Raw genomic sequence first — 23,567 nt, forward strand, 5'->3', positions numbered from 1 at the left:
AAAAAAAAAAGAAAAAATGCATAGGGAAGTGAAACAAAATATAATGTATGATTAATTACATAGGTTTTCTCAAGTCAACTAGTAATCCTAAACGTATAGTTTGAAATTCGTTCACATTTACAAGCTCTGACATTCTTCTTTTCTTCAGCATCCTATCACCAATTCTACTGAGTTTAGTTTTATGTTTATTTGATAAAGCAGAAGCAGATGGTGTTTAGGAGAAATGACGAACAATTTTTGGTACAATGACATGAAGCAAATCGGTGAAAAATCAGCAGGCTGTCTGGAAACAAGTTTCTCCTAACAGTCTCCTGCTGTAGTTTCTGAGCCAGTATCACTGTATGTTCTCTATAATCCAATTTCTTTTAAAATGGCTTTCCGTTCCTTTTTTGTGCACTATTGATATTAGGCATGAATGAATGCAAACACTTGCACAATCAAAAACAAATAGCATCTTACCACCCGGAATGCCCTGGCAGGAGTCCACAAAAACAAGATTTAACTCCTCAGAATGGCAGTGCGTAGACAGAATTAATGGGTGGTCTTTCCAGAAAAATGGCTTAAAAACTTCACTGAAATAGTAATTCGGTGCCTTGGTATCAGCATTTGTCTGCTTGTTATTGGTATCTTAACTGTTATCTTAAAAAGGAAAATTCAGGATATTTAATAGAGAAATTCAATTTGAAACTCACAGTTTTGCAAACCACTAGTTTTTAAAACCACAAAAGTTCTTCTGATAATTACTGATAATTTGCATTAGTGACCTACTGACATTTTACTTTTCAGTTGATATGACTTAGTGTGACCCCTAGGCAACAAATTAAACTTATCTTGTCCATGCTATTCAAGGATTTGTAGCCATAGGAATAGAAGCTTCTAAAAGTCAAGCCAAGACACTTGCTGAATATATTAAAAATCTACCTTGTAATGTAAAAAATCAACAATTAGAAGGACACTACTATATCCTACAGAGAAAATTCTTTGTTTACTTAAAATTGTTGTTTTGTAATGGCTTCTTTCCCTTATGATCTGAAGGGAGAATTGAGATATTCTGGGTTAGAATCTTCATACATCTTGGGGGTCAGACATCTATTAACTATGCATATCTCCACTTGCCAAATGATGTCATCTCTTTGTTTAAATCACACAGATTGCAGCAATGTCCACATCAGATTAAGGTCGCTAAGAGGTATGGGAGTAATATTACCCTGGAATAATTTTCCAGCTTGAAAACAAGCTTTCTTCCATCTGCACTTTTCTAACCATGTGTGAAATACTTATGAAAAAAAAAATTGTAATCTTTTTATTTCTTGTAACCATGCTAATCAATAAACTTTTTGACATTCTTGATATTTTAGTCACTTTGTTGCACATAAAACTTTACACAGCAATTTAATGTGGGCTGAATTCCTCTTTTTCTGATCTCTTGGAAAGCGGAAGTCCTTCCAATGGTCATGTATATCTTACATCCCTCAATCGTTCCCAGCAGAATGTATTAGTCTCATTACAGATCATTGTATTCCAGTCAGGTTCTGAATGAGAAGGGCTCTGTGGCCTTTGGCTGTACGCCCTCAGCTGGATAAGAGCAATAATGTTCTGGAAATATATGCAAACTCACTTCTGGATACTGTGACCCTGTAAGTAGCTCACGAGCGGTGCAGTATTTGAAAAAAAGAGATTGAGGAAAATGACAATTTAAAGAGTAGACTGCACCTCTTTTCACTAACTTGATCATTGATGGGTTCTTTGCAGAAACTCTGAACATCACTTGAGTCTCAGTGACTCCTGGGTATCTTGGGGCTACGGTAGTATTTCAAGATCACAACACATCTATTAAACTTACTTATATTTTACTCCTCCAGTTCTATGGGAAAAATGATTTCTTGACCATGAAACTCTAAGAAACAAACCAACAAAAACACTGCCACCCTACACTGTCTTATTGTCCTCGACAATGGACAACAGTTTTCTCCCCGGGTCAGTCACAAGCCTAACACAGGAGAAAATTCCTGAATGTCAGGAAAATGAGGCTTTTTCTTTCAATACCTGAGTACTTTAATGTGGGCCTTTCTAAAAGATGGGGAAAAAACTTGAAGTATTTTAAACTGCTTAAGTATTTACATGGTAATTATCCCAATGCGTGGGGAGAAAGAGATGAGAAACCCCCAGTTCCTTGAGAGCCATGCACCGGAACACTTCGCTGGCTGCCTTTGCATTCATTATCCTGCTCAGTACTCTCAGTCATCCCTAGAGGTTATCTCCGGGAACAGGCGAACTCTAGTTCACAGACAAGGGGTCAGATTTTCTTCATCTTTGCATAATTATCCCCAAGATGACATACTAGATAATTTAGAGTATGAATGTTAGATCCCTTTGTCAGACTTGAAAGTAGGTGGTCTTTCTATTCTACCTTTGTTGTAGATTCTTGAAAGGTGTTGGTAAGTATCTGACACAACTTAACATTAATTATCCGGTTTATCCATTAGCACCATACTGTCTCCAATCTAGGGAGATCTGGACTTAAATCTTGGTCCAAGGCCCCAAATCCAATGTCTGGGCTCCCTCTATGAATCCCATATAATCTCTCATTATCTTCCAGGCTGGGTACCAGTGCCCACAAAGAGAGCAGTGGGAATGGGCACAGTTCTCTAAATGAAGCAATCATTTTCTCCATGTTGGTCTAGTCCGCAGTGCTAGGCTTCTGACCAGCTCACTCCATCTGACTTCTGAAGGATTACCTGGTCACTGTAAGACTACAGCCTGACTACCCCATAACCTGATACCCTACCCCTTAACCTGAAACCCTGACAGACTACGATCTGCCCCTTCTACGCTCCAGATTCCTCTCCCAGTGGCCTGGCCATGTACCTCAACCTGCACCCTCCAGTACTGATTCCCTGCTTATCTTTGGAGTTCTAGGGTTTCTACAAATCAGAGGTTACAAAGAAAGACCTACAGACTTCAGATAGGTGGAGTAAATGAGGGAAGCGGGAAAGATAACCAGAGGTGAACTAAAGCACAACTGGGGTTAAGGGACTCGAGAGGGAAGCTGCAGCTGGAAAACCATTAGAGAATGTGGGCCCAGTGTTGTCACGTGTGTGCATTCTGAAGAGAAGACAGAAACCCCAATTTTCATGTAAATGTGTAATTAATCCAGTGGTATTTTTATTTATTTATTTTTAAACAACTTTATTGAAGTATAATTGCTGTACAATGTTGTGTTAGTTTCTGCTGTATAACAAAGTGAATCAGCTATACGTATACTTTTATCCCCATATCCCCTCCCTCTTGCGTCTCCCTCCCACCCTCCCTATCCCACCCCTCTAGGTGGTCACAAAGCACCGAGCTGATCTCCCTGTGCTATGTGACTGCTTCCCACTAGCTATCTATTTTACATTTGGTAGAGTATATATGTCCATACCATTCTCTCACTTTATCCCAGTTTACCCTTCCCCCTCCCCGTGTCCTTAAGTCCATTCTCTTTGTCTGCATCTTTACTCCTCTCCTGCCCCTAGGTTTTTCAGAACGATTTTTTTGTTGTTTTTTTTTAGATTCCATATATATGAGTTAACAAACGGTATTTGTTTTGCTGACTTCTTCAATCTGTATGACAGTCTCTAGGTCCATCCACCTCACTATAAATAACTCAATTTCGTTTCTTTTTATGGCTGAGTAATATTCCATTGTGTATATGTGCCACATCTTCTTTATCCATTCATCTGTCGATGGACACTTAGGTTGCTTCCATGTCCTGGCTATTGTAAATAGAGCTGCAATGAACATTGTGGTACATAACTTTGAATTATGGTTTTTTCAGGGTATATGCCCAGTAGTGGGATTGCTGGATCATATGGTAGTTCTATTGTTTCTTGGTTATTTAGTACTGTATTGCTTAACCTCCGTGTGTTTGTATTTTTTACAGTTGTTTTCCTGTAATTGATATCTAGTCTCATAGCGTTGTGGTCAGAAAAGATACTTGATACGATTTCAGTTTTCTTAAGTTTACCAAGGCTTGATTTGTGACCCAAGATATGATCTATCCTGGAGAATGTTCCATGAGTACTTGAGAAGAAAATGTATTCTGTTGTTTTTGGATGGAGTGTCCTATAAATATCAATTAAGTCCATCTTCTTTAATGTATCATTTAAAGCTTGCATTTCCTTATTTATTTTTATTTTGGATGATCTGTCCATTGGTGAAAGTGGGGTGTTAAAGTCCCATACTATGAATGTGTTACTATCGATTTCCCCTTTTATGGCTGTTAGTATTTGCCTTATGAATTGAGGTGCTCCTATGTTGGGTGCATAAATATTTACAATTGTTACATCTTCTTCTTGGACTGATTCCTTGATCATTATGTAGTGTCCTTCTTTGTCTCTTGTAATAGCCTTTATTTTAAAGTCTATTTTGTCTGATATGAGAATTGCTACGCCAGCTTTCTTTTGATTTCCATTTGCATGGAATATCTTTTTCCAATCCCCTCACTTTCAGTCTGTATGTGTCCCTAGGTCTGAAGTGGGTCTCTTGTAGACAGTATATATTCAGGCCTTGCTTTTGTATTCATTCAACCAGTCCGTGTCTTTTGGTTGGAGCATTTAATCTATTTACATTTAAGGTAATTATCGATATGTATGTTCCTATTACCATTTTCTTAATTGTTTTGGGTTTGTTATTGTACGTCTTTTCATTCTCTTGTGTTTCCTGTCTAGAGAAGTTCTTTTAGCATTTGTTATAAAGCTGGTTTGGTGATGCTGAATTCTCTCAGCTTTTGCTTGCCTGTTAAGGTTTTAATTTCTCTGTCGAGTCTGAATGAGACCCTTGCTGGGTAGAGTAATCTTGGTTGTAGGTTTTTCCCTTGCATGACCTTAAATATGTCCTGCCACTCCCTTCTTGTTTGCAGAGCTTCTGCTGAAAGATCAGCGTTTAACCTTATGGGGATTCCCTTGTATGTTATTTGTTGCTTTTCCCTTGCTGGTTTTAATATTTTTTCTTTCTATTTAAATTTTATAGTTTGATTAATATGTGTCTTGGCACGTTTCTCCTTGGATTTATCCTGTATGGGACTCTGTGCTTCCTGGACTTGATTGACTATTTCCTTTCCCATATTAGGGAAGTTTTCAACTATAATCTCTTGAAATATTTTCTCAGTCCCTTTCTTTTTCTCTTCTTCTTCTGGGACCCCTATAATTCAAATGTTGGTGCATTTAATGTTGTCCCAGAGGTCTCTGAGACTGTCCTCAATTCTTTTCATTCTTTTTTCTTTATTCTGCTCTGTGGTAGTTATTTCCACTATTTTATCTTCCAGGTCACTTATCCATTCTTCTGCCTCAGTTATTCTGCTATTGATTCCTTCTTGAGAATTTTTAATTTCATTTATTGTGTTGTTCATCATTGTTTGTTTCCTCTTTAGTTCTTCTAGGTCCTTGTTAAACATTTCTTGTATTTTCTCCATTCTATTTCCAAGATTTTGGATCATCTTTACTATCATTACTTTGAATTCTTTTCCAGGTAGACTGCCTCTTTCCTCTTCATTTGTTTGGTCTGGTGGGTTTTTACCTTGCTCCTTCATCTGCTGTGTATCTTCTCATTTTGCTTAACTGTGTTTGGGGTCTCCTTTTTGCAGGCTGCAGGTTCATAGTCCCCGTTGTTTTTGGTGTCTGCCCCCATTGGGTAAGGTTGTTTCAGTGGGTTGTGTAGGCTTCCTGGTGGAAGGGACCGGTACCTCTGTTCTGGTGGAGGAGTTTGGATCTTGTCTTTCTGGTGGGTAGGATCGCGTCTGGTGGTGTGTTTTGGGGTGTCTGTGAACTTAATATGATTTTAGGCAGCCTTTCTGCTAATGGGTGTGGTTGTGTTCCTGTCTTGCTAGTTGTTTGGCATAGGGTATCCAGCACTGTAGCTAGCTGGTGGTTGAGTGGAGCTGGGTCTTAGTGTTGAGATGGAGATCTCTGGGAGAGCTCTCACCGATTGATGTTACATTGCTCGGGAGGTCTCTAGTGGAGCAATGTCCTGAACTCGGCTCTCCCACCTCAGAGGCTCAGGCCTGATACCCGGCCAAAGCACACAGACCATGTCAGCCACATGGCTCACAAGAAAAGGGAGGAATAAAAAAGAAATAAAAAAATAAAATAAAATAAAATTTATTAAAATAAAAATAATTAAAATAAAAAAGTAATAAAAAAAGAAGAGAGCCACCAAACCAATAAACGAATCACCCAATGAATACAAGTGCTAAAAACTATACTAAAAAAAAAAACAAAAAAACGGACAGACAGAACCCTAGGAGAAATGGTAAAATCAAACCTATACAGACAAAATCACACAAAGAAGCATACACATACACACTCACAAAGAGAAAAAGGAAATAAGAAAAAAAATATATATATATATAAAGGAAGACAGCAACCAAATCAATAAACAAATCTGCCAATGATAATTAGCCCTAAATACTAAACTAAGATAAACATAAAACCAGAAACAAATTAGATGCAGAAAGCAAACCCCAAGTCCACAGTTGCTCCCAAAGTCCACCACCTGAATTTTGGGATGATTCGTTGTCTATTCAGGTATTACACAGATGCAGGTACATCAAGTTGACCGTGGAGGTTTAATCTGCTGCTCCTGAGGCTGCTGGGAGGGATTTCCCTTTCTCTTTATTCGCACAGCTCCCGGGGTTCAGCTTTGGATTTGGCCCCGCCACTGCATGTAGGTCACCTGCTGGTGTTTGTTCTTGGCCCAGACAAGATGGGGTTAAAGGAGCAGCTGATTGGGGGGAGGGAGGGGCACGGAGTGCGGGGCGGGCCTGCGGCGGCAGAGGACAGCATGACGTTGCACCAGCCTGATGTGCCCTGCGTTCTCCCGGAGAAGTTGTCCCTGGATCACGGGACCCTGGCAGTGGCGGGCTGCACAGGCTCCCAGGAGGGGAGGTGTGGAGAGTGACCTGTGCTCGCACACAGGCTTCTTGGTGGCGGCAGCAGCAGCCTTAGCGTCTCATGCCCGTCTCTGGGGTCTGCACTTTTAGCCGCGGCTCGCGCCCATCTCTGGAGCTCCTTTAAGCAGCGCTCTTAATCCCCTCTCCTCGTGCACCAGGAAACAAAGAGGGAAGAAAAAGTCTCTTGCCTCCTCGGCAGCTCCAGACCTTTTTCCCGGACTCCCTCCCGGCCAGCCGTGGCGCACTAACCCCCTGCAGCCTGTGTTCTCGCCGCCAACCCCAGTCGTCTCCCGGCGCTCCGACCAAAGCCCGAGCCTCAGCTCCCAGCCCCGCCCGCCCCGGCGGGTGAGCAGACAAGTCTCTCGGGCTGGTGAGTGCCGGTCGGCACCGATCCTCTGTGCGGGAATCTCTCCGCTTTGCCCTCCGCACCCTTGTTGCTGTGCTCTCCTCCACGGCTCTGAAGCTTTCCCCCTCCGACACCCGCAGGCTCCGCCGCGAAGGGGCTTCTAGTGTGTGGAAACCTTTCCTCCTTCACAGCTCCCTCCCACTGGTGCAGGTCCCGTCCCTATTCCTTTGTCTCTGTTTTTTCTTTTGTCTTTTGCCCTACCCAGGTATGTGGGGAGTTTCTTGCCTTTTGGGAAGTCTGAGGTCTTCTGCCTGCGTTCAGTAAGTAGGTGTTCTGTAGGAGTTGTTCCACATGTCGATGTATTTCTGATGTATTTGTGGGGAGGAAGGTGATCTCCACATCTTACTCCTCCGCCATCTTGAAGGTTCCCTCCAGTGGTATTTTTAAAATATTATGTGGATACAAAACTGGACACTACCCACAGTCCTCCAGTTTCTGACTTCTGCCTCAGATAACAGCTCAGCCCTGGCTTAAAAAGTCTAATTCTCACAGTCCTAAAAGCCTTACTTGTAACTAGAAGAGGTGAGCCAGCAACACAAATTGATGTTTGACAACTAACTGCAGAAAACTCTGATAACTACATCAGTGCATCACAGAGGCAGTCCACTCTAAATAGTACTGGGAGACAATTCTCTGTGAATCTGTCACGTGTCAGCATATCTTATGAGCAGAGACACTGACAGCCTTTCTTTCCAACCATCTGTTTGGGGATGTTTGTATAGCAGACAGCCTTGGAAGACAGATATGGGGTCTCTCTCTAGAGCAGTGCTAACTTCATATAAAATATTCAGGTTTCCTAAACTCAGTGTTCCTCTCATATACTGTAACCTGCTGTCCTCTGTGTGTCATCCCATGAGATTTGTGGCTCAGGGAGCCAATGAAAATGCTAATACTCTGACAGTTGTTACTGTCATGAGTAGTAAGTCCTTGGTCTCTGACCCAGGAGTTTCATGTCTTTTGCCAGCATCATAAAACAGTATTAGGTTGCAAATAGAGTAAATTTTCAGGTTCCTCATAGTTTTTGACAACTGATCTTAGTTTTTCTTCCACTCTAAACTCTGGCTACAGCAGCTACTCTAAACTCAACAGCCTAGTGTCTTCCACCATACTTCTCCCATTGATTTCCCTGAATCAATCTTGCTTTTGAAAGTACGGTATTGCTTTATTCTCCATCAAGGCAATCATGAACTCAAAGCATTTCAGACACCTAAACCTCTTTGTAGCTCATCATTTCTATCTATTTTAGGCTTCCTTCTTCAACTTCACACAATAGCTTGGTGTTTAGCAAAAAAATAAAACGACTAAGCAGGCAGACTGTCAAGCTATATTGCTTGGGTTTGAAACTATGTTTGCCACTCACTAGCTGTGTACTTGGGTCACATAGAAAGAATACAATAAATGTAATTGATTATTATTCAGTTGAATATTCAAAACTTTCAGTAGGAGTTTACCTTAAATGCAGGTGGCCTGTAATTTATAATCTAACTTATCACTGGGAAACTAAATGTAAATAATTTAGGGCTATGAATGGGTTTGGCCCTTTGCCAATTCAAGTCCTCAATACTTCATTAAAACATACCGATTGCATAGGATTTCCTTTCAAAAAGAAAACACCTCATATCCCAGTCTTCTACCAATAATATGAAGGACCAAGGACCAAGCACCAACCCCTCTCCAGTCAAACTGTAAATGTACAAATATACTACAAAGTTCCTTTAAACTGCCAAACAACTCTTCCATAGATGACCTTGCACACTCACGATGCCTAAATATCATCACATAAATGTTAGCCGGTTTGGTCACAGCCCTCATCGAAAAATCAATCCACGCAAATATTACTTGTCTGAAGCAACGTTTCCATTGGTGTTTTCACTGTGCTATGCCATTTCCCTTAATGGTCTCAAATAATATCCCCTGATTTTCTATTTATTTTTATTTCTATTTCTTTTTATTCTTCTAAGCCTATGACAATTAAAATTAAAATTCCAAAGGGGTAAAGGCAAGGAAAAGCTACAAAAATCTGATTTGATTTTCCTACACTTCCCCCCACCCAGTTCCAAGCCACTAATCCCCTCTCAAACTGTACAATAGAACAGCAGCGACATAAAGAAAAGGAGATAAAACTGGCCAGCCAGTGCATTGTTCTTGCTAATCTGCGCCATTTACCTAGGGTTAGAAGGCTTGCTTTATCGTTTAAACAGGCTTAAAAGCCTCTTTGCAAATGAGATTTTGTTCCTACAAAAGAATGAATTCTAGCTATTTGGTGAGTTTCTGCTAGACCAGCACTGGGAGCTGACTTGGCAGTAACTTAAGCTACTTCTTTGGCCACATACAGTGTATGCAAGGATTGTTTTCAGCTGCCCAAACTGAAAGGCATCAAGCTGATTAAATTCTTTCCGGGACGTGAATAGGATGTGGGGCATGTTAAGAGGCCAATAATATCAGATCTAAAATTGTACCTGGGCAAACTGGCCTTTATGCAGGTGCTTTAGAGTGGCTTTGAACTTTCAGAGCCCCTTGAATCTTCTTTTGAAAAGGAACAGAAGGGCAGACAGCAAATGAAATTCAGAGACAGAAAGTCTTAAAATAGTCTCCGGCTGTGAAGTAAAGACAATCTAAACTCTTTGATTCATTGTCGGTCTGAGTGGCATTGGGCACAGGGATAAACTGTACAACCTACTCCCTTGTCAATGTCAGCACAGAAGAGTACACGCATTGCATCAAAAGCTTAGATTTAAAAAATTCAACATCATGTTTATACAAAGATATACCTATTATTTGCTTTACCTGGCACACCTTGAACAGATGTTCAGTGTGACTTTGGCCTGAGGTTCAGCAGAGTGAGTAGCTCGACCTTGGTTAAATTTGTTCCCAGAAGGTACCAGGGTAGTTACTCCCTCCATTCTTAAATCATCAAGATCCTCTGTAACAACATAAACAATTGCAGAGAAAAAAATTAACTCTAATAGAATGAAGAAGAAAAGTCCAGGTTTTCAGATATCTGCCAGTAGTTGGTTAGCAAAACATTACATTTCCACTTTGCAAAAATCTTCCCTCATGCATCAATTCGTTTTCCAATTATTTCTAGATGTAGTTGGAGAAAATTATATGAGAAGATTTACAGGAGCAAAATGGTGAGAGATGAATCTGTCTGCACGATGGGCAGACCATACATGACTGTGGGACAACTTCTGCTGTAACCACCCACAGAAGTCAACCATAATCTCTACAGTAATTGGCCCCAAATGGTCAGGAGTTAGTCAGTGACTGCCCCCTTCCAACTAAGAACAATCCAGAGGAAGACAAATTATGCTCCCAAACCAATTACACAAGGTCATTCATTTCTAATGTGCCTGCCTTGAGCCTCCCCATCCAACACCCTCCAATCAGAATATACCTGAAGCCTTCTCTTTTTCCATTCTAAACCATTCCTTTTTGTCTGCACCTTGGGAGGACAGTAGTATACCGGGAGAGTCACACCCCAGGTGTTCACTGAAGCCTCCTATTTCTTCCAGGCCCTCAATCAACACTTAAAACGTCTATTTCTCTTGTAATTTAGTCCTGATACAATTTGTACACGATCTCCTGCTTTATTCAGAGGATAGGGAGTCTTGTAAAAAGGATTCTATTTACTTGCTCTCAGCCTTAGCGAAAGAGGGACATAAAGTTTCAAAAGATCAATTATAATTTTGCCAAGACATAATCCACGATTGAGGTTACTACCTATATAAGAAGGGAAATCCCTCTTTCCTGATAAGGCTGTAGACTATCCAAACATCTTAGGCCTCTCACAAAACAATCGAGAGGATTTCTAACTGTTAAAAATAGGACAGCAGGCCCATAACGAAGTTGCTTATGCTAAGCCCACGTTACCAAACGGATACTTAATTTAATCACAGTTTAAGCTTTCTCAGCAACGGAATCCTAAACAATCAGGCATCACCTGGTCAGCACTAGTGAGTTAACTTGCCTGATAGACCCCTGCTGTCCCCTAAAGGAAAGTGACCTTGCCACGACCAACCTGTTGTTTGCTAGTATAGCATCCTGCATCCACTGCCTTCTGTCTATAAAAGTCTTCAGTTTTGTACAGCTCCTTGGAGCTCCTTTCTTCCTGCTAGATTGGAGGCTGCCTGATTCATGAATCATCTACTCAGCTGAATTTTGTTTCTAACAACCGAATATGGCAAACAAGTGCCAAATTTTCCTGAGATTGTGACTAGTCTAAGTCATAAACAGACCTTCTGTTATCTGAAGAAGATTAGTCAACACACTACCTCCACAGGCAACCCCAAATGAAATCCTTTCATCTACTTGCATATGAGCAATCTGGGTGTGTCCTTAGAGGTTCAACTTAAACTTTATGAGAGTCAAAAACAACTCATCACCTTGACCTGGTTGTAAACGTATAGTCCCCTTGTTGTGGGGTAGCCCCTTCAAAACGCGCTGCTTCTGCTTAACTAGTTATAAGCGCCCCTCTCTTCTCATGGTTCCTCATGTCATGCGGCACAGACAGTACTACTGCCTGAGAACACACACTTTTCAGGTAGCTAATTGGCCTCCCATGAGATTCTGTTAGACTCTCCCCATCACACTACTATTCACCACTGAGACACCTTGGCTTGCCCACCCTCCTCCCTGCACCAGGGGAAGGGAACCTTAACGTTTTCTTAGCTCGGTTAGGAACTTGCTATACCTCATTCAGTGTTTTTAAGGACTCCCATTGAAAACTCTGACCTAATGTTGTTTGTTGACAGATCATACCTCAAAACTTGAAACTGGAGCAGAACACGCTAACACCAATTTAAGCTTGCCTGCAGAATGCAGTCCTCTACCCGAGGGAAAAATCAGCCCAAAGGGCAAAGCCACTGCACTTCCTTGAGCTTGTCTGCTATAGCCAAAGACCACAGAGTAAATATATATCAGGCATGTTCTTTTAGAAAAACCATGACTTTGGGATGCTTTGGAAAGAAAGGGTCATCTCTGCTGGAACCTCCATCAAAAATGGAAAAGATGTTTAACACACTTTTAGATGCCCTCTTACTTCATAAAGAGGTAGCTGCTGTGAAAAAGAAATAACATGGAAGCTAAAAGAAATACTCCAGCAGATCATTTTGCCAAACAAGCAGCCTTACCAACGGTTTTGATCCTATCTAAACTCTTAAAGGATGAATCCTTAAAGGAATTCAAAGAAACCATTATAAAATATCAATATTTAGCCCCTCATTTTGAAAAGAAAAATGGAAAAAAAAAGTGGTTCTAGCTTCACTCAGATCATCTCTGGTGCTCCCAAGACAGCTGCGTAGTGGCACTAGATGGTTTCAAATAGATATTAGCTAAATTTCTCCATGAAACTACTCATCATGGTACAGTTAAATTGGTTACTATCTTAAATCAACACGGCTGGGGAAACTTTAAAAAGACAGCTGAGGTCAATTTTAAGTCACATGGACTTGTCAACAGCATAACTCTAGAGAACCTGTGAATGTGGGAAATGACCAGGAACCAAAGCTTCGAAGGCCCTTTGAACACCTGATGTATTTTATATAGCTTCCACTTTTCATGAGATTTGAATATATTTTAGTTATCGAATGTCTATATAATTTCAGAGTGAGTTTAAACATCTCTTTGCCAAAAAGCTATAATCTTTACAGTTGCTAAAAAGCTGGTCGATTTTGTGATTCCAATCTTGGGAATATAAACTTTCATATCAAGTGACCAAGACACACACTTCACAAGAAATATTATAAAAAAAAAAAAAAAACTCTGTAAAGTATTACCCTTTACTCAGAAACCACACTGCTGTTATCACCTACAAACTTCTGAAAGGTGAAAAGAATCAATGACATCTTGAAATGAAATTAACAAAACTTTCAGAAGTCCTTGAGCTCCCTTGGTCAAAGGTACTCCCACCCACCCTTATGCCAATATGGTCCACTCCTAGAGAACACATTGTTTATTTCCCTGTGAACTAGTTACTGGAAGGCCCAAGTGCATCAGGATTTTACCTACAATACTATACTCTGCCCTGATGCATGTAGACATCGCAAAATGTTGCAAGAGACTCACGGACTACACTCAGTCCTATCACTAACAGGTTAATGTTGCATTCAAACATCTTAAACAGCCTCTTCATGACATTCAACTATAAGATTTCATCTGTTGGGAGATACAACAGAGAAAAGTTGCTCTTGAACCTCACTGGAAGGGATTCTATCAGATATTGTTAACAACAAATACAGAAGGAAACTCCCTGGAGTGAATCCTTGGGCTCACATTTCATAACTAAAGAAACAATCCAGAACCAACAAAACTGGAAGCCTGCTCTAATAGGGGACCTCAAAATGAAGATTCTCTAGAAGCAGCTGATCTTCAAAGTAGACAGATGACCCAAGATCCTCAGAACAACCTGATGACCTCAGATAGTGGACAGCTTCTGCACAAGATAGTGGACCAAAACCCTTGCCTAATTACTATTTTGTTTTTTATCTGCTTATTTACATTCTTCTTCTAATTTCTATAGACCCCTGGTTATCACTCACCCATAATGGCCCTTCTCCTTTTATTCCCTTCTTACTAAAATTGTTAGATCAGAGCATAATTATTCTAACACCAATCTTAGATTTCCCAAATAGTACCCTTCAAGCTTACTGATTGCTGGATATGCCATTCCTCACCAGACCTCCATGGTAAAAACCTAGGGCTATTTCCAGTCTCAACAAATGAGATCAAAGAGAATTACAGCCAATGGCATTTCACTTGCACTTATGTGGACAAATGACCTTAAACAAGGTCATTTGCTACTTTCCTAGCAATGCCCTCTCACAGAAAAAGAAAAAATTATTACGATCTATCAATTAGACCCTAGGTAATTCTAAATTTGAATTCAGAATTTCCTAAAATGATGGGCCAATTACTTAGTATCTGGAAGAGACTAATATAGATACAAATGTGCAAACAGGCCAATGTAAGGTCTTGGTTTCAACTTCATGCCATGAATAACTTCTTTTTTCCTGGATATCCATGTATTCCTACCAGATACTACTTCCTCTGCAACCAGGATGGCTAGTTTTGCTTGTCTCAAATTAATATTGCATGCACTTTAGAAACAGTATTCCAAAACTTATCTGCGCACAGACACCTTAATTCTTAAAGTCACGAAAGCAGGAAATTCAGATGTGTGCTCCAAAATGAGGTTACCCTCAATTATTTAGGCACTTTACCTGGGGGTGTTACTGATTCATTGTTTATGCAAACAATGAAAGCAGTGCTTCCAATAATAAGAATCATACAAACAAAAGGCTATGAGACATAGATCATTTTAATTCTGGCAGAAGTTAAAAATAATATCACCTCTACCTTAGACGGAATACAGATCAGTCTCAATTCCTTGGCAAGAGCAGTGATGGACAATCTAGATTTCCTGTTCACTAGTCACGACAGTACCTGTGCAATTGCTAACAGTTCTTGCTATACTTGGCTCAATGAAACAGGTAAGGTAGAAAAGGCCACCTATCACTTGAAGGAAAAAGCTACTTGGCTCACCAAGGCTGATCTTTATGACTTGTGGGATTGTTCTCTTAGCCTTGGTTGGATAATTTGGGTTCTTGGTTCTGAAGCATCTTAAACACGCTTTTCATTACTCTTGTTTTTGTCATAGTGGTCATGATGCCCGTCCACTGAACTCTATCCAGAGTCTTATATGCTTTTATGCAGCCCCTCTCTCATCAGATGATCACCATTTTAATACAACACCAAAAAGATTAAGAAGCTCTTGTGATAAAACTGACTATGGAGACAAGTCGACAGTCATGAAGCAGTGAAGATTTGAATCTTGAGTCTTGTCTTTTGGCCAACTTCCTGCCAGGAAGAGAATGACTAAAAGAGAAGAGAGACTGAACGTACAAAAAGACAATGGAAAGATCATATATGACATTAGAACAGAGACCCACAACCTCTGATGGAAACGATCAGTGAAGCCAAATCACAACATCTGCAGCAGTTGGCCCAAAGCACTCAGGTCCTGGTTCATAGAGGCCACGTCCCCTCCTTTTGCCCAACTCAGAACCAAGCAGAGAAAGCCAATTACGCTCCCCAAGCTAAATGCATATCTCCACAAATGGCCAACTTCAAATATCTAAAGGTCTGTCACACGGAAGGGATATCAGAGTTCCCAAAGTCAGCAATATTAAGGAGAGACTCTAGCCAACTAGAAATTTCTTTGAAGCAAGCAGTAATACTTTTTTCATCAAGGAATCTCATGATTCTTAAGGTAACAGTGGTAGAGAAAGATTATGTAAAAATAACCTCATGGGAATTTTTTAAAATATACTTGTTCTATTTCGATACTTTGAAGTCAAACTCTGTAGTGACTGTTAATGTCTAGTTAAGAAGTTAGATGTAACTATAAGGTAATGTGATCAGCTCTATCCCAGAAAAAAAACAAAAATAAATGTTTTGTATGTTATGGAAAACATATGAAAAATCAACTAACTGAAGTTAAAAACAAACCCATGAAACGGCCAAGTATTATCTGTCAGCACTTGACAATATTCTATTTTAATCATGTAGGTTAGTTTCAGTTTCCTAACTGAAACCTAAATGATAAAGGAATTATTAGGAAGGAATAATTAGGTAACAGTTGAGTAAAAGTATACAAGCCAGACCAGGTGGTAAAGGACTCTTCAGAGGGATGTAGGAACTTGAAAAAGCAGAGATTTGAAGGGACATAGTATATCAGGGAAAGTTATACAGCTATATGACCGTAACTTGAGATGTATAGGGATAGAAGAATGTAATACTGGAAAAGGGTTTAGTCTCAGATGATGAAGGGAGATAGAGTCATTGAATCTGTGTTTTATAGAGATCACTGTAGATGTACTTATTGAAATAAACAATTTTCTAAATTTACAAAATTGCTTTTCTGATAACTAGAGATAGGAAATAAGTTTTTCTCACTTATACTATTGTAATCTCACTGTCTTAGAAATGTGTCTAGCACAGGGTAGGCATTCACTGATATTTGCTGACTACAAGACTTTTTTTTCTGCAAATGATAGGCCTGAGCTCCCCTGAGATGTCACTCGGAGCACTTATCAGACACCTGTCTCAAGAGAAGATTTTTGTATAATTTGATAAACTTGGTTAATTAACTATTTGACAAGTTGATCTTTATGTGGAATTGGCTTTTGGAAAATTGGTTTTTGAAGGAATACATGTGTTGCACTTGCCTACAGCCATTTGGCAAAGTGAAAACCGGAAACAAGGAGTTGAGGCGGGAAGAAGCCTGTATCCTCCATAATGGATGTACCAGCTGCTGAGGGCCTGGGGTAAGGAAGTAACAGTAGCAAGAGAGAGAAATGCATCAGAAGGTAATTTCAGAGGAAGATTCAACAGGTTGTCGTGAATGACTGCATGTGAAATCCTTGCAGGTTTCTCCATATTACCACGTCCAGGAAATATAGGAAGAGATAACATCTTTGGTTTCACACATGCTTAGATGGAGCTATCGTCAAGATATCCATATGGATATTTGGTAGGCAGTTAGAAGGGCAAGTCTGGAGTAATGGAGTGTGGAATGAAGCTATAGACCATATGGCTGAGAAAAGCTGATAGAATTATCAGCCCAGCAGTTAAAAGCAAGCAGTGACACTTCTTAGGTCTAACTTTCTTTACAAGTGACATGTGTGCATCATATGAATATTATATTTAAAAGAAGAGTACCATATTTATTCTTTTTCACAATAGAAAGCCCAAAGCAGTAATTTATTTTTAAAGGTAGCCGATAAACTTGTGATGCACCTTTTGAATCACAGGGTTACTACAGAGAAAAATGAACTAATTTATGACTAAAGACATGAGCACTTCACGCAATCCAAATAACCAAGAATTAATCAAGCAAAGAACTGTTTTCATTTAATTTAAGGAAATAACTGCTGCCTAGATGAAATAATCCCAGGACTTTCATTTCATTCAAGTGTAATCCATGAAATAATTTACAGCTGCTTGAACTAGACAATGTGGGATATGAGTGAATTTTCACATCTGTTTCTAGGAACAAAAATTAAAAGCTTTCCAAACATAAGTCCCTTCACAGTGATTCAGTGATGGGTTACACAAGAATTATACGGCAGTTTTTCCCTGTATTGCAACTGTTTGGTTGATTTACGTCGATAGAGCTGATTTGGTCAAATATTTTAAACAGATGTTATATATGCTGAGTGAATTATTAAAAAAATAAAACAAATGTTAAGAAAACATATAAGAAATGAGACAGGTTTTAATAAAATATTTATGAATACTTTTTTGTTATGTGAGACAGCTAAACTATTTCCTTAAAAAAGGGAAAGAAAGAATTGAGAGCAAAACATAATTCACTTTGCTGGGATAAATTCTGGTTGAAAGGTGGAAGAAGGATGTCGAGGCCATGCTTCTATTGCTTCTCTATTTCTACAATCATGCCTCCAATATGAGTTCGGTTTTCTTTCTCAGTATATCAGTGTAGTATGGCTTAACTAGATTCATAATTGATAAGAACAAAATGGTAGACATGAGAAATTACAGGCTGGAATTTTTTAGAATAAACTTAGTTTAAAAAATTTAAGTTAGCATTGCATTTTAAAAAGTTTGGTGGAATTTAAAAGCTGAGTTGAAGTTTCCCTTTTTAATGAGAGAGAGTAGGTTACAGAATATTTACTTTCCTTGACCACATGAGATCAATAAACAAAGAAAGTGATTTGGCCAGTGGGTTAGGGGAAATGTTTATGTAAACTTAAATTTACATTCGTTCTCTGTCTTCTAGTGTTAACTGAAAAGAGCAAAAAACTTTCTGAGATATTTTTTGTTAGCTACCAGTTCCTGTTTAATTTCTTTGACCATCAACAGCCAAATACATGATGATCACAAACATTTGTAAAAACTTATGGGCTGGAACTTGTTTGCTTAGATTGCAAATGAATCCCAAGACTTGTGTTCATTGAACCCATCATTACATAAATTGTGAAGCCTTCTCTGTTAGTCAGAAAAATTAAGACATCTGGGAGTGGTTTTCTCCTTCCATTCCGTAAGAAAATACTAGTGCTTCTAACAAATTTCAACCCAAACATTACTCAAAGTCTGATTTCTGCATCAGAGTACATCTATATTTTCCTCAATTTGCACCTACCACAAATTCAAAAGATTATATTGTATACACAAAAAAACTGACTTCCTCCTGAAACTTGTGTCACCCCCTAAAGGTTTGACAGACATACGTTGTGAACAAGTCTCTTTATTTTAAAAATAACTGAAATTCCAGGCATGTGGACTCATTTCAGGTGGAGTTCGATAAGCAGACTGTCTGGTATGACTGAAAGCTTGGTTATAGCCCTAATTGAAGTGAGGACACCTCGCGACCAACACAGAAATCTAGAGACAGCCAGAGGAGGTGCACCAAGGACCAGACTTGAGGGGTAGGAGGGGGAGGCCACAGATGGGAGGTTGGCAGAGCTAAGTAGAGGTGTTCAGGAATAGAACTGGGAAACAGAAAGGAGGCAAACCAAGCACAGGGTTCACAGTGTAGACAAGAGCAAGGCAAGGAAGGCTGGTTAATCTAAAAGGCTGGGATTAGACAGATTATTAATATTTGTAGCATGATGGGTAAAATATTTCATTTTTTAATGAGAATCATACAAAATCTTGCAGAGCTCATCATTTTAACCACCATTTAAAAGTGTATTTAATTTTAATTCCCCTGGGACATGTCTCTGGCTAAAGCACTCCTATCATTTATCTCTCTCAATAGTGAGAAAGCATTTCTCATCCCAATGGTTTAGTTATGGGATGATTACTTACCCTATTAGGTACCATTATGTTACAGTAAGCATTATTTCAGCCATTACAGGCGATACATCACACTAACACTTATTTTTTTGTTTGTTTCTAAACGACTTATGAAGGCTATTTAATATAATTTTTATGTTCCCACAGGCTCTGTATTAAATAAGTAAGGTCTTATGTTGGGAAGTTCCTATGTGCACTGTATCAATTTGTTGCTTGCTAATGAACTTTTGACCATAAACCTAATAATTACACCCTATACCATACTGGATAATATTTTCAAGCATTTTTTTTTTTTTTTTTTTTGCAGTACGCGGGCCTCTCACTGTTGTGGCCTCTCCCGTTGCGGAGCACAGGCTCCGGACGCGCAGGCTCAGCGGCCATGGCTCACGGGCCCAGCCGCTCCGCGGCATGTGGGATCTTCCCGGACCGGGGCACGAACCCGTGTCCCCTGCATCAGTAGGCGGACTCCCAACCACTGCACCACCAGGGAAGCCCTGGATGATATTTTTATTCTTGATCCAGACCACAAGTATCAACTGAGTTCATTTTGATAAGTGTTTCTGCATTATTTACATAATTTGCTAACTCGAAATAAGCCCTTTGGAGAGAGTATGATCCATTCATACCCTAATTGCTATAGTCCCAATACTATACAGTTCAGTATCCATGCTCTAAACTTGTCTTTGGTAAAGGTGATTCTGCCTGAAGTCAGTTGACCTCACATACCTGACACAAACACATAAAACTAGATTGCTACGAGGTTAGTGATTAAACTCAGAATTTGTTGTTAGTTTACCTTTTTCTTGGATTTCAAGTGTAACAGGTCTTGGTGGTGAACACCTCCCGCCATCACCCTCCTTTCCTCTTTCTTCTCTTGTATTCTGAAGTTCTTTTTGCTTAAGTCTCCAGTTTTGATAGTACCCTTCCTTCACTAAAGCCTCAGCCGAGTAGACTTCCTTCACTCCAACCGTCCTCCGTTTTATTTCCTTTGTACTTGGCGACCCTCCTCTGAACTTTGCGCTTGTCGATACTGAGAGTTTCAACCCACCATGCAATATTCTCAATGAAGCAAATTTTAACCAACTACACGCATGTTAAAAAGTAAAAATAAAATATAAAAAAGTATTTTAGTATGCTTGTCACATGTGTTGGGACCCTAAATCCAATATGGTTAGTCTAAAAAAGATGTTAAGTCTCATAACTGCCTCCTATCCTCTCTCCTTCAATCTTCCTTCATTTCTGTTTTATGTAGAGCCCTTTGGGATAAGTAAAAAAAGAATCACATTTTAGGAAAAATAAAAAAAGAAGATCGTGGCTGGTCATATGCTAAACTTGCTGCTGATGTATTTTGGGTACGGCTGCCAACTCCTTCTCCCTTGTGGTGTGCCACAGGCGAGAAGCAGTCACAGGACATACCTTTCCCATCACCGAGATACGAGCCACATGCCACAAGATGTTGCCACCCTGTCTGACACATTGTAAATCCACTTTCCATTCTGTGATGCTTTCTTGGAATTCACATGCTGTTCTCATCCCTTACACTTCAAGCCACAAAACGTTGCCACCACACATTAAATTCTACAAGATTATTTTCATCTTGTTCCATTTTCTTGGACAGTTGCCTCCATGGAACTGTTCTTTAATAGCATGTCATGCAGGATGATACCACCTAAGAACCTCATCTCACTTCCTACATTATATAAATTTTTGAGTTTCCTAAAGAAGAGTATTTGGTGATAAGAAAAAAAAAACATAAAAATCTAAAAGTGAATGAACTGACTATGCAATATACTCCCTATAGCAACCCTAGCCTCTTCCTGTGCCATGAACAATCTAAGATCATTAATATCTTCAGGTCTCTGCACTTGCTGTGTTTTCTCCCTCGGGTGCCCTTGCCCCAGATATGACCATACTGCCTTTCTCTCCCTTCATTCAAGTCTCTGCTCAAATACTGCCTTATAAGAGGGGATTTCCTTGACTACTCTGTCTAAGAGAGCATCTTCTATTATTCTTTATCCTTGTTATCTCTGTTTATCTTCAGAACAACTGTTACATCCTGGAATTATTACATTTTTAATTTATTTGTTCATCATTTGATTCCTCACTAACGAATTCTCAACATGGCAGAGACTATCTCTGAATGACTATTCAGACTATATAGTCTGAGTGACTATTCAGTCACTCATTCATTCAATGTATACATTGAATGAATGAGTGACTGAATCATCCAACACCATGATATCCATGTCACTGTTACTCCATTTTATTAATAAGGTATTTTACAGATAAAGTCCCTCAGGAAGTGTGAAGGACTTCCCCAGAGCACACAGTATTAATTGGAACAGACAGCAATTGAAGTCTGATTGGTCTGGCTTTAGAGGTGAGGGTCACCTTTTATGTATACACACAAATACCTGTAACAAATGATTTCTCAAATTAGTAGCTACATAAATTATTATTAACACAGGACTATTTGCCTTCCATGTTTCAGCAGACTTACACTGAGTTAACTCCATGTATAAGATACTATTCTCCAATGCCAAATTTTAGAGGAAAACCATCATTTGTTGAGTCCCTATTACACTTTAAGTACCCTTTTAGGTGCTTTGAGATGTCACACTTCATTTTGCTCCACAAAACAACCCTCTAAGGCAGTGGTTCTCAATCATGGGTGATTTATTCCTCCCTCCAGTACAAGCAGACACAGGACACCACCTGAAGACATTTTTGGTTGTCATAACTTAAAGGAGGGTGGGGGGGTTGATGCCACTGGAACCTAGTGGGTACAGAACAGTCCTTCACAACAAAGAATTATCCAGCCCCAAATGGCAATAGTGCTGGGGGAACTTCAAGATGGCGGACGAGTAAGACATGGAGATCACCTTCTTCCACAAAAATACATCAAAAATACATCTACATGTGGAATAACTCCTACAAAACACCTACTGAACACTGGTAAAAGACCTCAGACTTCCCAAAAGGCAAGAAACTCCCCATGTACGTGGGTAGGGCAAAACAAAAAAGAAAAAACAGAGACAAAAGAATAGGGATGGGACCAGCCCCTCTGGGAGGGAGCTGTGAAGGAGGAAAAGTTTCCACACACTAGGAAGCCCCTTCTCTGGTGGAGACTGGGCGGGGGGCGGGGGGGAGGCTTTGGAGCCACGGAGGAGAGCGCAGCAACAGGGCTGCAGAGGGCAAAGTGGAGATATTCCCACACAGAGGATCAGTGCCGACCAGCACTCACCAGCCCGAGAGGCTTGCCTGCTCCCCCACCGGGGTGGGCGGGGGCTGGGAGCTGAGGCTTGGGCTTTGGAGGGAAGACCCCAGGGAGAGGACTGGGGTTGGCTGTGTGAACACAGCCTGAAGGGGGCTAGTGCACCACAGCTAGCCGGGAGGGAGTCCGGGAAAAACTCTAGACCTGCCGAAGAGGCCGGAGACCATTGTTTCGGGGTGCACAAGGAGAGGGGATTCAGAGCGCCGCCTAAACGAGCTCCAGAGATGGGTGTGAGCCGTGGATATCAGCACGGACACAAGAGACGGGCATGAGACGCTAAGACTGCTGCTGCCGCTACCAAGAGGCCTGTGTGCGAGCACAGGTCACTCTCCACACACCCCCCCTTCCGGGGAGCCTGTGCAGCCCGCCACTGCCAGGGTCCCGTGACCCAGGGACAAGTTCCCCAGGAGAACGCACGGTGCGCCTCAGGCTGGTGCAATGTCATGTTGGCATCTGCTGCCACAGGCTCGTCCCACGTTCCATACCCCTCTCTCCCCCCACCCCCGCCTGAGTGAGCCAGAGCCCCAGAATCAGCGGCTCCTTTATCCCCATCCTGTCTCAGCGGGAACAGACGCCCTCCGGCGACCTACACGCAGAGGCGGGACCAAATCCAAAGCTGAGCCCCGGGAGCTGTGAGAACAAGGAAGAGAAAGGGAAATCTCTCCCAGCAGCCTCAGAAGCAGCGGATTAAACCTCCACAGTCAATTTGATGTACCTGCATCTGTGGAACACCAGAATAGACAACAAATCATACCAAATTCAGGTGGTGGATTTTGGGAGCAACTACAGACTTGGGGTTTGCTTTCTGCATCTAATTTGTTTCTGGTTTTATGTTTATCTTAGTTTAGTATTTACAGCTTATTATCATTGGCAGATTTGTTTATTGATTTGGTTGCTGTCTTTTTAATTTTGTATATATATATATTTTTCCTTTTTCTCTTTTTGTGAGTGTGTATGTGTATGCTTCTTTTTGCGATTGTGTCTGTATAGGTTTGCTTTTACCATTTGTCCTAGGGTTCTGTCTGTCAGTTTTCGGTTTTTTTTTTTAAGTTTTTAGCACTTGTTATTAGTGGTGGTTTTGTGTTTTGGTTTGGTTGCTCTCTTCTCTTTTTCTTTCATTTGTTTTTTTTTACTTTTTAATT

General features: G+C 40.4%; 1 protein-coding gene across 23 annotated transcripts in view; it reads right to left on the reverse strand.

Annotated features, from left to right (window-relative positions):
• Positions 1–23,567, reverse strand: part of C17H8orf34 (chromosome 17 C8orf34 homolog) — a 452,646-nt gene that overhangs the window by 259,112 nt on the left and 169,967 nt on the right. For all 23 annotated transcript variants that reach the window (XM_067712125.1, XM_067712131.1, XM_067712127.1 and 20 more), the window contains one exon: positions 10,122–10,257. In XM_067712125.1, coding sequence (XP_067568226.1) covers positions 10,122–10,257 — 136 coding nt within the window. The remainder of the gene's footprint in view (positions 1–10,121; positions 10,258–23,567) is intronic.

Source organism: Pseudorca crassidens, chromosome 17 (assembly GCF_039906515.1).
Source record: "Pseudorca crassidens isolate mPseCra1 chromosome 17, mPseCra1.hap1, whole genome shotgun sequence".
Lineage (NCBI taxonomy): Eukaryota > Metazoa > Chordata > Mammalia > Artiodactyla > Delphinidae > Pseudorca > Pseudorca crassidens.